General features: G+C 48.1%; 1 protein-coding gene across 1 annotated transcript in view; it reads left to right on the top strand.

Moving 5' to 3' along the window:
• Window positions 1-876, top strand: part of LOC147101031 (protein AF-10-like) — an 84763-nt gene extending 83887 nt beyond the window's left edge. The window contains exon 7 of the mRNA XM_085966012.1: window positions 122-876. Coding sequence (XP_085822138.1) covers window positions 122-750 — 629 coding nt within the window. The 3' untranslated portion in view covers window positions 751-876. The remainder of the gene's footprint in view (window positions 1-121) is intronic.
• The last annotated feature ends 12499 nt before the right edge of the window (window positions 877-13375 follow it).

Below are 13375 nucleotides of genomic sequence, written 5' to 3'. Positions count from 1 at the left end.
TTATAAACGGAAGGGGGCAGGTTCCTGGCAGTTGAGAGTGTGAGGAGGAGGGCGAGGCTTCAGTGTTGTTTACTGTACAGCAGCTTTAAGAATGAGTTGTGTGTTTGTTATTCCATTACAGGCAGTCTCCTGAGCACCTCCAGCAGTTCACTGCAGCCGTCCCAGGAGGTCGGAGTATTTACCAAGCCTGAACTGCGAGGGGACACTTACCCAGCGGGCCGGGGCACCTCGCAGAGCCCGGCCTCCTACGACGCAGCAAAAGGGGACGTTTTCACCCCCGAGGGGTCCCTGTCGGGCTTTAACTCCTTGATGCGTTTCGGCCTCGCTCCCGCGGCCCAGAAGAAGGCCTCGGAGAGCTCGCCCGGGGACTTCAGGACTTCCAGCGGGATGGGCGGCTCTTCCAGCGGAGGAGCCGGCTACAAGCGGCCCCAGCCGGTCACCGGGGCGGACGAGGAAGAGACGGTGAAGGAGAAGAAGCACAAGGGCAGCAAGAAGAGCAAGCACGGGCGGGGGAGGCCCAAAGGGAGCAAAAACGAGAGCAGCGCCAGTCTGGCCATCCCCATCTCCCTCATAACATCATCAGCAACCGACCCAACCGGGTGCATCACTAGCCCCGCACTTCCAAAATTAACACCATCAACAAGCCACAGCGGAGGCATCCCAAGTCTATCGATAGAACCTTCACTTCTGGGTTCAGGTACGAAAATGCTCACCTTGTTCACACTTTCCTGTGAAGCCCATAGAAGTTGATGTCTTTCAAGTTGATGTCACTACAGGTCCCCTAGTGGCTCAGTGGGTAAATGCAGCAGCAAACATATTTCTACACCACAGTGATCTGGCCTGCCCCGGTCTATACTGAATTAGCTGGCCACAAGGAGCGTAATTAGATTTCGCTTCATTGGCCCCTGCTCTAGAGAGGGGAGAAATCAGCCAAGGGCTCCCTGCTCCTTACTGCTGTCCTGATCAATGTTCCCGCTAACTTTTTTCGGGGTGCGTGGTCCATTCAAATTTTCGCGCCTGCGCGGGTTTTCCCATTTAAAAGCTGCGAGCGGTCTGTGCAGGACCTCCAGAGCGCTGCGTGGCCACGCAACTTAACGCAAACATTGGCCCTGATCCTCTTGTGCACGCGTACCTGGACCAGGCTTGACCGTGATGCTCCCCGAGTCGAATAGCCCGTCGGCATTCATCATGCCGGTTCACGCAAGAAGTATGAGCAGTTGGGTGAGGTACTGGTGAATGATCAGGACCCATATAGAGGATCAGCCATGATCATGTTGAATGGTGGAGCAGGCTCGATGGGCCGAATGGCCTACGCCTGCTCCTATTCTATGGTTCTATGAATCAGCACCTTCAGGATTTTTTTCAAAGTTGGCTGTGAAATACCAATGTCTGGGCAAGTGGACTAGGTGTGAGGGGTTGCACGTGAGCATGTCATGTCTGGGATCATGTGCAACCCGCACTGATGGGGGTGAAGGCCTCTGTCCAGTTCCTAGTGGACTTGTGCCCAAGGCACCAAACTGTCAAAGGTTTGTTACTAATTGGCAATCTCATTCGAGAGTCCATGGGGTGACTTTACAGCAAAAAAAAGGCTCTTCGGCCCAAAAGGTCCATTCCGGTGTTTATGTTCCACGCCAGCCTAACTTGACCCGAGACTGCCTGGTCCCGAAATTGAGGGCCTGAATTCTAAAGTGTTCCATTCCCCAGCACTATCATCCCTCAGGTGTAGGTGTTAGCCGTGGCATAGTGGGTAGCACTCTCGCCTCTGAGTCAGAAGGTCGTGAGTTCAAGCCCCACCCCACAGAACTGAGCACATAATCTAGGCTGACACTCCCAGGGCAGTACTGAGGGAGCGCTGCACTGTTGGAGGTGCGGTCTTTCGGATGAGACGTTAAACCGAGGCCCCGTCTGCTCTCTCAGGTGGACAGACAAGATTCAATGGCACTATTTTGAAAAAGAGCAGAGGGGGTTCTTCTTGGTGTCCTGCCAATATTTATCCCTCAACCAACATCACTAAAACAAATTATCTGGTCATTATCACATTGCTGTTTGTGGGAGCTTGCTGTGCGCAAATTGGCTGCCGCGTTTCCTGCATTGCAACAGTGACTCCACTTCAAGAGTATATTCAAGATAGCGATCGATAGATTTTTGAATATTAAGGGAATCCAGGAATATGGGGATAGTGCAGGAAAGTGGAGATGCGGTAGAACATCAGCCATGATCTTATTGAATGGCGGGAGCAGACTCGAAGGGCCAAATGGCCTATTCCCGCTGTTATTTCTTATGTTCTTAATTGGCTGTAAAAGTGCTTTGGGACGTCCTGGGGTCGATGAATGCAACAAAAAGAAAGAGTTTTAAAGGGAGGGAGGGGGTAAAATGGGACGTGTTGTGAAATTCTAACCCACAGGATGCTATAGCGCGCAAAAAGTAATCCAGCCAACAAAGGGTTATTCTTCAGAGGGATCCAGGAACTGCACGGTTGTTTTGATTTGTACAACTGCTTGAGTAATGAGGACTTCTCCGAGACGGTCGTGCTAATTCATTCAGGGCAAACTCTGCTGGCAGGCTGAGGCTGTGTCACTGAGTTATGGGCAAGTAAATTTATCGTTTCTCAGTATGTTCGGTGGTCAGAACGCTGATGAGGGGAGGGGTAATGCAGTGTTTCAAAGGATGCTCCGCAATAGAGAGTGGAGATAAGACGACACAGGTTTCAGGGATTTATATAGTGCCTTTAACCTAAAAAAAAAACCTGCCATGTCATTGCTCAGATAGGTACAACAACAACTTGTGCATTTATATAGCTCCGTTAACGTAGAAAAACGTCCCAGGGCGCTTCACCGGAGCGTTAACGCGGAGAATCTGACACCGAGCCATGTAAGGACTTATTAGGACAGGTGAGCAAAAGCTTGGTCAAAGAGGTCGGTTTTAAGGAGCGTCTCAAAGAAGGAAAAAGTGAGGTCGCGAGGCGGAGAGGTTTAGGGAGAGAATTCCAGAGCTTAGGGCCCAGGCAGCTGAAGGCACGGCCGTCAATGGTTGAGCGATTATAATCAGGCATGCTCAAGAGGGCAGAATTAGAGGAGCGCAGATCTCTTAAAGGAGGAGAGAGAGGCGGAGAGGTTTAGGCAGGGAATTCCAGAGCTTAGGGCCCCAGGCAGCTGAAGGAAGGAAAAGATTATAATTTGTGCAAATCAAAAGTCTCGGAAGCAAATGTTGACGGTAAACTAATTATCAGCTTTTCAAAGACTGTTTGATTGGTTCAGAAATGGATCTTCTCTCTATCCTAGACTCCATGCTCTCTGTCACAATCTGTCTTGTCTCCATCAAGGCGACTGTGGCCATTGCTGCTCCGATATCTCCTGTCTTGTTCCTCCTAATCTCCAACACTGCCTTCCTACTCCTTGTAACCGCAGTATTGAAATCAAGACTTAGTACACTGTCTTCCATTCAAACTCTTTCTTTCTCATACTTCTCTCAACAACAACCTACTTGGGTAAGCACTTGAAGTGCTGTAATCTACAGGGCTACGGACCAAGAGCTGGAAAGTGGGATTAGGCTGGATAACACTTTTTCGGCCGGCGCAGACATGATGGGCTTAATGTCCTCCACCTGTGCTATCAACATAGAAAAACATCTCAAGGTGCTTCACAGAGGCATTATACTAGCAAAGGCGACCAAAAGCTTGGTCAAAGAAGTGAGTTTTAAGGAGGGTCTTAAAGGAGGAGGGAGGTAGAGGTATAGGGTAGGCACGCTCCAACATGGATCCCTTTCTCTTCTACAGTCTACAGGCTGTTAAAGTCCAAACTTGGCATCACCCAGCCCCTTTCTCCTGACTTATCTTCTCAGTTCTTTTCAACCTTCATGATGTCCTGCACTTTCTGTTTCAATAAACGATTTAAAAATTCTCACCCTTGTTTTCAAACCCCTCCAAGGCCTCACCCCTCCCTATCTCTGTAATCTCCTTCAGCCCCACAACCCTCCAAGAGATCTCTGCGCTCTAATTCTGCCCTCTTGAGCATCCCTAATTATCATCGCTCCACCATTGGCGGCCGTGCCTTCAGCTGCCTGGGCCCTAAGCTCTGGAATTCCCTCCCTAAACCTCTCCGCCTCTCTACCTCTCTCTCCTCCTTTAAGATGCTCCTTAAAACCTACCTCTTTGACCAAGCTTTTGGTCACCTGCCCTAATTTCTCCTTGTGTGGCTCGGTGTCAAATTTTGTTTTATAATCGCTCCCGTGAAGCGCCTTGGAACGTTTTACTGTGTTAAAGGCGCTGGATAAACACAAGTTGTTGTTTGATCAAACACTTAGCACTGTAGACAACTGAAAAAAATGAGAGAACATTTTTACCGAATAATACGAGGACAGATTTTTAAGGATCTCTTAAGCGGTGATTGATTGCTTTGTATTTCTGGCAAAAGTGTGAGTGGCAATTCAATGAACACAGTTTGATCCAGAGGAGAAGGAAGGCCTCTTTTGTCACTTGACCTTTAATTGCAGCCCACTGTGTTTAAGATGCTTGTTCAAAGCCACCAGGCAGAGCTGGAATACTGCGTCCCCGCAACTCCAGCCCTACCCTGCTGAGTGTAAAGAACCTGTGTATATCCCATAGGGAGTTGGGGGAAGAATGTACGGTTACAGTGAGGGCTGAAAATGGCCTTTGCTGTTACCGTAGCAACAGCTGAGTCCAATCGAAGGCCAGTGCCATTTTAACAACAATAATAAATTTGGAAGGTGGGTTAAAAACAAAAGATTTTTGGGGGGACTTTTAGTTTAATTTGAAACAGAGGAACAAGAGGAGGCCATTCAGCCCCTCGAACCTGTTCCATCATTCAATGACTGATCTGTATCTTGACTCCATCTACCCACCTTGGTTTTTGTAACCCTTAATGCCCGTGTCTAACAAAACGCTATGCATCTCCGTTTTGAAATTTTCAATTGACCCCCAGCCTCAACAGCTTTTTGGGGGAAGAGAGTTCCAGATTTTCTTTTCCTTTCCTGTTTTCTTCCCTTTCTCCTCATCCTCAAGATGTGGTGTCCTTGCTGGGATACCACCCATTAAGACAGCGGTCACCCATTAAGACGGCGGTCACCCTTTAGCGGCCATTCCTGGGGTGAGCCTCGATGACACGTGTTGGCAGGCTAGGAGAACTTGTGGATAGGGTGTCAGCACAGTCGAGCCTGATTCTGCCCTGCCCAACCTCCACACACACACATTTCTAGCAGGGGTTGGGATGTGGGGCGGCGGGGGGGGGAAATGGGAATTCTGGGCTTGCAAGCCAGACCTTCTCAATAATGCAGCACCGTTGAGTGCTGTGGAAGCAGTTTACCAATTTGTGTAAAAATATAATGTGTTTTAATATTTAGGAGTTCCTGTTAGTATTGTGTGTGGCTTTAATTGTACTCTGTCACCTGCAGCATTAGTTGGAATTTTGCTTTTGACTTTTAATAAAGAAAGACTTGCATTTCTATAGCGCCTTGCATGTCCTCAGGACGTCCCAACGCGCTTTACAGCCGATGAAGTGTTTTTTGTTCCAAAGTCTAGTCACTAGGGAAATGCGGCATTCAATTTGAGCACAGCAAGCTCCCACAAAGGGCAATGAGATAAATGTATAAGTGATGAGTTTCAAAAGTGAAATTAATAAATAATTGAAGGCGAAAAATGTGAAGGGCTACAGGGAACGGGCAGGGAAGTGGGACTAATTGGATAGCTCTTTCAAAGAGGTGGGTGCGCAGGCACGGTGGGCTGAATGGCCTCCTTCTGTGCTGTATGAGCCCGTGGTGCTATTTGAAGGATAAATATTGGCCAGGACACTCCCCTGCTCATCTTCGAAATAGTGTCATGGGATCTTTAATATCTGAGAGGGCAGAAAAAAAAAGAAAAAGCAAGACTTGCATTTATATAGTGCCTTTCACAACCACCAGATGTCCCAAAGCACTTTACAGCCAATGAAGTATTTTTTGGAGTGTAATCACTGTTGTAATGTAGGAAATTCGGCAGCCAATTTGCGCACAGCAAGCTCCCACAAACAGCAATGTGATAATGACCAAATAATCTGTTTTAGTGATGTTGATTGAGGGATAGATAGTGACCAGGACACTGGGGAGAACTCCCCTGCTCTTCTTCGAAATAGTGGCATAGGATCTTTTACATCCACCTGAGAGAGCAGATGGGGCCTCAGTTTAACATCTCATCTGAAAGACAGCACCTCCGACAGTGCAGCACTCCCTCAGCACTGCAGTGGAATGTCAGCCTAGAATTTTGTGCTCAAGTCTCTGGAGTGGGACTTGAACCCACAACCTTCTGACTCAGAGACGAGGGTGCTACCCACTGAGCCACAGCTGACACTGTAAAGGGGCCTTGGTTTAACATCTCATCCGAAAGGCACTATAAAAATGCAAGTCTTTTTTTTTTACACACATTGAGAGGAAAAATCAATCGGGAGTTCCAATTCCTGAAAGCCCCCTGCTTGCTTGGATTGTGTGGGTGTTGGGTAAGGACAGGAACAGGCTTGGCTGGGATGCCCTGCTGTGCCTCATTGTCCAGGGTCGTAACATGAAGAACGGCCACTGGAGCTATTTTAGAGACCGAGAATGCCACAGAATTCATTCAAGCCCCAAAAAAGTGTGAGACTCCGCTCCTGCCATGGATTCTTGCTCGAAGGAAGTACTGTCCAGTTCCTGGTGTTCCCGGTGATTCCTGTTAATGGCTGGGAAATTTGGAGCACTGCAAACTGAGCCCGCTAACTGCCACACCACACTTCTCTGATCTTGGGTCCCATCCAGCAAAGACTCTGTGCCACTGGGCGAAGTCTTTCACTCTCAAGGCGTAAGAGATTTTGCTTTTGTTTATTCATTCTTGAGATGTGGGCGTCGGTGGCAAGGCTGGCATTTATTGGCCACCCCCCTCGTTGCCCCTGGATACAGCTGTGTGTGGCTTGCTTGGCCATTTCAGAGAGCAGTTAAGAGTCACATATAGGTCCAGACCGGGTAAGGACGGCAGGTTTTCTTCCCGACAGGACATGAGTGAACCAGTTGGCATTTTACGACAATCCCACAGCTTCATGGTCACGTTTTACTGAGACCAGGTTTTTATTTCCTGATTTAAAAAAAAAAAAAATCAGTTCAAATTCCCAAACTGTTACGACCGAGCAGCTCTCTCTGTCTAATGAGGAATCAGTCTAGACCGGAGATATAAACCGCCTACTCGGTGAATCGGTGTCATTACGAGAGGGCTGGTGGCAACGTTCCTGCTAAGCTGCGCGGCCATGCAGCTGTCCCGCACACCCAAAATAAAAATTAGGGGGAACATTGGCTGGCGGCACCTAGTATTGGTCACTATCTTCAGGAGGGAACCAGAAAATTGGCCCATTGAGAAAATTGCCCACGAGCCGTGCAAAGACCAAGTCCAAAGCTGTATCAAAGTTTCAATAACGGCTAGAACAGGAGTCTTGTACTTAACAATGACTAAGATGTGAAGGGCAAGATCTAAGCTTGTTGCAAAGTCTGCTGTGTGATATTACTGGAGACGGCAAGACTATCCGAGACTGATTAGGATCAAAAATGGACATTATCACAAGGCGCCCTTGCTGGAATTCCCTCCCCTCCTTGAAAGGCCCTCCTCGAAACCCACCCCTGTGACCAAGCTTTCAGCAACTGCTGCTAATCTCCCCAGTTAGCATTGGGTTCTGGCGGAGGGTCTGCGGCTGATTCGTCAGTCTTTTGTGCTGATGGAGCTGCTGTGCGTTTCCAGAACTTTCCGTGTTGGTTTCTAAAAGAGAGCATTGGGTTAATATTTCTCGTTGGGAGACTCTTGCAAACTGCACGAGTCTGGGACAAATAAACAAGCCCTCATCCACAAAGTTCTTTTCACATGTGTGCAGGCGGAGCATTTTCCCCCACAACAGTTTGTCTTAATCAGGGACTAAACCTGGATCAGATTATTATCCGGGATAACTGCACCAATTTAAGATCGATAGAGCGCCTTTAGTAAACCGTCCCAAGGCGCTTCACAGGAGAGAAAATGTGACACCGTGCCACACAAGGCGATATTAGGACGGGTGACCAAAAACTTGGGTCAAAGAGGCAGGATTTAAGGAACGTCTTAAAGAAGAGGAGGAAAGAGAGGCGGAGAGGTTTAGGGCCCGGGCAGCTGACGGCACGGCCGCCAGTGGTGGAGCGATTAAAATCGGCGCTGCGTAAGAACATTTCCCAGACGGTTTCTGTTCTGTAGCTATTTCTGTTTGTACATCAGTGGTTCCGTACTCTAGTATGGCTGTTGTGAAGCAGAAAGAGGGATTGATTGGGGTTTTTTTTTCCAATCCTGATCCGGGAGAATAGGTGTGCTGTTTCGGATCTTTGTTACTCCCGAAGACGGTAAGCTAAAGCTTCCCTTTCTGCGATTGGCGGATCTGCTTTGAATATATGGAGCCGATTTGGAACTTGCACCTGCCACAGGGTGTTTAGGTTGACTGGGCCCGTGGTATTTCTTGGGACTGTGCTGTGCAACCGTCGTCCATATTGACTGACTGGCTTGTAAAGTAAGACGCAGCGGATGAACTGGGAGTAGATCTGAGGTGTTTACGATGATTAAAGGAAATGATAGGGTAGATAAGAGAGAAACAATTTCCTCTGGTGGGGGGGGGAGTCCAGAACAACAACAATTTGTATTTATATAGCGCCTTTAACGTAGTAAAACGTCCCAAAGCACTTCACAGGAGTATTATAAGACAAAAAATTTGACACCGAGCCACATAAGGAGAAATTAGGGCAGATGACCAAAAGCTTGGTCAAACAGGTAGGTTTTAAGGAGCGTCTTAAAGGAGGAAACCGAGGTAGAGAGGCGGAGAGGTTTAGGCAGGGAATTCCAGAGCTTCAGGCCCAGGCAACAGAAGGCACGGCCGCCAATGGTTGAGCGATTAGAATCCGGGATGCTCAAGTGGGCAGAGTTAGAGGAGCGCAGTTATCTCGGGAGGGGGGGGTGCGGTGGGGCTGAAGGAGATTACAGAGATAGGTAGAGAGAGTTCCAGATTTCTGCTACCCTTTGTGAAAAGAAGAACAAGGGGACATGACCTTAGAAATTAGAGCTAGGCTGTTCAGGGGTGAAGTGAGGAAGCACTTCTTCACACAAAGGGTAGTGGAAATCTGGAACTCGCCCCCAAAAAGCTGTTGAGGCTAGGCCATTGAATCATAAAATCATAGAATGATACAGCACAGAAGGAGGCCATTCAGCCAGTCGTGCTTGTGCTGGCTCTTTGAAAGAGCTACCCAAATAGTCCCATAGCCCTGCAAATATTTCCCCTTCATGAATTTATTCAATTCCCTTTTGAAAGTAACTATTGAATCTGCTTCCACCGCCCTTTCAGTCAGTGCATTCCAGATCATCATAACTTGGTGTGTAAAAAAAGGTTTTCCTCATGTCGTCTCTGGTTCATTTCACAACTACCTTAATCGTAGAACATAACATAAGAACTAGGCGCAGGAGTCGGCCATTCGGCCCCTCGAGCCTCCGCCGCCATTCAATGAGATCATGGCTGATCTTCTGCCTCAATTCCATTCACCAGCCCTATCGCCATATCCCTTGATGCCCTTACTAGTCAGAAATCTATCGACTTCTGTATTGAATATACCCAATGACTGAGCCTCCACAGCCCTCTGGGGTAGAGAATTCCAAAGATTCACCACCCTCTACGTGAAGAAATTTCTTCTCATCTCAGTCCTGAATGGCCTACCCTTTATCCTGAGGCTGTGGCCCCTGGTTCTAGACTCCCCAGCCAAGGGAAACATTCTCCCAGTATCAAGCCCTGTAATAATTTTGAATGCTTCAATGAGATCCCCTCTTATTCTTCTGAATTCAAGAGAATACAGGCCTAGTTTACTCAATCTCTTCTCATACGACAGTCCCGCCATCCCAGGAATCAATCTCGTGAACCTTCGTTGCACTCCCTCTATGACAGGTATATCCTTCCTTAGGTAAGGAGACCAAAATTGTACACAGTACTCCAGGTGTGGTCTCACCAAGGCCCTATATAATTGGAGTGAGACTTCTTTACACCTGTCCTCAAATCCTGAGCTAGGCTGTTCAGGGGTGAAGTGAGGAAGAGAGGGGATCTCATTGAAGCATACAAAATTATCACGGGGCTTGATAGGGTGGATGCTGGGAGAATGTTTCCCTTGGCTGGGGAGTCTAGAACCAGGGGGCCACAGCCTCGGGATAGAACTGAACTGTTTTGAATATATTTATTCTGGGGCTGTGGACGTTGCTGGCAAGGCTGCCATTTGTTGCCCATCCGCTAGCTGCCCTGAGAAGGTGCTGGTGGGCCGCCTTCTTGAACCGTTGCAGTGTAGAACTTCTGATGCATTGGAGTGGCTTGCTTAAGCGACTTCAGAGAGCAGATATTTGTGTATTTATACATTAAGTTGTCTTTTCCTTGTTTTTCTTTTTAAAAATTCATCTCGAGATGTGGGCGTTGCTGGCATTTATTGCCCATTCCCAGTGGCTTTCTAGGCTACTTCAGAGGGGCTGTTAGGCGCCCACCACATTGCTCTGGGTCTGGAGTCACATATTTAGGCCAGACCGGGTAAGGACGGCAGGTTTCCTTCCCTGAAGGACATTAGTGAACCCGTTGGGTTTTTATGACAATCCGACAGTTTCATGGTCGCTCGTACTGACGCCAGCTTTTTATTTTAAACTAAATTCAAATTCCCAATCTGCCACGGTGGGATGTTCTCTGGGTTGTTTGTCCAGGTCTAAGGTTGAGGACAAGGTTTGGGAGTCTGATGATCCTTTGAGGAAAGGTTGAGCAGGTTGGGCCTATACTCATTGGAGTTTAGAAGAATGAGAGGTGATCTTATTGAAACATATAAGATTCTGAAGGGACTTGACAGGGTAGATGCTGAGAGGATGTTTCCCCTCGTGGGGGAATCTAGAACTAGGGGGCATAGTTTCAGGATAAGAGGTTGCCCATTTAAGACGGAGATGAGGAGGAATTTCTTCTCAGAGGGTCGTGAATCTTTGGAATTCTCTACCCCAGAGAGCTGTGGAGGCGGAGTCATTGAATATATTCAAGGCGGAGATAGACAGATTTTTGAAAAACAGGGGAATCAAGGGTTATGGGGAGCGGGCGGGAAAGTGAAGTTGAGGCCAAGATCAGATCAGCCATGATCAATATTGAATGGCGGGGCAGGCTCAAGGGGTCGAACAGCCTCCTCCTGCTCCTATTTCTTATGTTCTTATGTTCCTGCATACTCCCACTCCCCTGGGCCAGATTGTCTCAAAGATGGTGAATGGCCACTTGGTGAGATGCTGCACCGCTGCTGGTAACATCGAATTGCATAGAATTTGTAGCTCAGATACAGGTCATTCGGCCCAACTGGTCCGTGCCGGTGTCTATGCTCCACACGAGCCTCCTCCCACCCTACTTCATCTCACCCTATCAGCATAGCTTTCTAAAAAGAGAAAAAAGAAAGCCTTTCATGACCTAGGACGTCCCAAAGCCAATTACAGGAAACTTTGTTATATCCGGCACCGACGGGACCGAGCTGTTGCCGATCTATCAAAACTGCCAGACATACAAAGTTAATGTTGAAGCATACGGAGATTTCTGTATCTGACAACAAACACTGTTGCTTAGCAACAGCTTCAAACAGTCGGCCCGTACCTTGGAAGCGTCTCTGTAGCTTAGCAACAGCTTCAGAGAAACTTTCCAGAGCCCGACTGTTGGGGAAAAAAAAAAAAAAAGCCACGAGAAGAAAAACAACCTAACAGAACGGCTCCTGATTTCTGCCGGTAGATCGAGGTTTCCGGACATACAACCTCCGGATAAACCAAAGTCTCCTGTAAGTACTTTTCAAATGTAGTCACTGTTGTAAAGCAGCCATTTTGTGCACAGCAAGCTCCCACAAACAGCAGTGCGATAATGACCAGATAATCGGTTTTAATGATGTTGATTTGAGGGATAAATGTTGGCCCTCGGACACTGGGGACAACTCCCCCTGCTCCTCTTTAAAAATAGTGGCCATGGGATCTTTTACGTCCACCTGAGCGAGCAGACGGGCCCTCGGTTTAACGTCTCATCCGAAAGACGGCACCCCCTCAGCACTGCACTGGGAGTGTCAGCCTAGATTTCAAGTCTCTGGAGTGGGACTTGAAACCACAACCTGCCGACTTAGAAGCGGGAGTGTGCTACCCACTTGAGCCATGGCTCACATTCCTTTCTCCCTCATGTGTTTTATCGAGCTTCCCCTTAAATGCATCTATGAATATTTGCCTCATTTTCTCCCTGTGGGAGCGGAATTCCACATTCTCACCACTCTCTGGGTAAAGAAGTTTCTCCTGAATTCCTTATTGGCTTTATTAGTGACTATCTTATATTTGTGGTCCCTGAACAATGGTACCCCAGTAAGTTTGGGAAGGGGTGGGGAAACTTAAGTGTGTGTTCCGTGACCCCCTGTTACTTTACAGATTGTCGTTTAGTATTCTGGCATTAAAAACAAAATTGGATAGAAAATCCTGGCACATAAAACAGTGTGACTGCAAGCGGGGGTTTAACTGACCACCTTACCCCTGTGAATACACCGTTAAAAGTCCTCACCAGGCCTCATTTGCACACTTGGAAAATATTTAATGAATTAAAATTAACAGGACTGTCAGTGATAAAATAATCTGGGGTGTAACAAGGTGTTGAGCAGTTGTTCCTTTCAGCAGCAGAGGAAGTTCCTGTGCTCGAGTCTTCTGAAGGTCTACATTAAATGTGATTGGACAGTCGAAAGCAGATTCCTTTCAAATCTGGACCGACCGGGGGGGGAGGCGGGTGGTTGCCAATGAAACCCGGGTTCTCGCTGGAAAGTCTCCTTTCGCTGCTGGCTGTAAGAGTGTTAATGTTAAACCAGTTTGGACCCTCTGAATCCCACTCTTGGCACGGCCCCAGAGCGGCTCCGTATTCGGCATTAAAATTCTGTCTGGGTTGACCCTGGGGGGAGCCAGTCCCAAATACAGCTCCCATCTGAATGAGCAACTTGCAGGCCCCAACCTGAACCGTCACCTCAGTCATGATTACCTTGCTTGGTCTCCTTTTCCTTTCACCCTCCCCATACCTCACTTTTCTTTCCTTCCCTCCCTTCTCCCCTTCTTTCTTTCCTTCCTCCCTCCTCCTTTCTTTCCTTCCCTCCCTCCTTTCTTTCCTTCCCTCCCTCCTTTCTTTCCTTCCCCTCCCTCCTTTCTTTCCTTCCCTCCCTCCTTTCTTTCCTTCCCTCCCTCCTTTCTTTCCTTCCCGCTCCCTCCTTTCTTTCCTTCCCTCCCTCCTTTCTTTCCTTCCCTCCCTCCTTTCTTTCCTTCCCTCCCTCCTTTCTTTCCTTCCCTCCCTCCTTTCTTTCCTTCCGCTCC

This window comes from Somniosus microcephalus, chromosome 24 (genome assembly GCF_052327205.1).
Source record: "Somniosus microcephalus isolate GS21.2 chromosome 24, FLI_Smic_1.0, whole genome shotgun sequence".
Lineage (NCBI taxonomy): Eukaryota > Metazoa > Chordata > Chondrichthyes > Squaliformes > Somniosidae > Somniosus > Somniosus microcephalus.
This window is presented reverse-complemented; position numbering and strand designations above follow the sequence as displayed.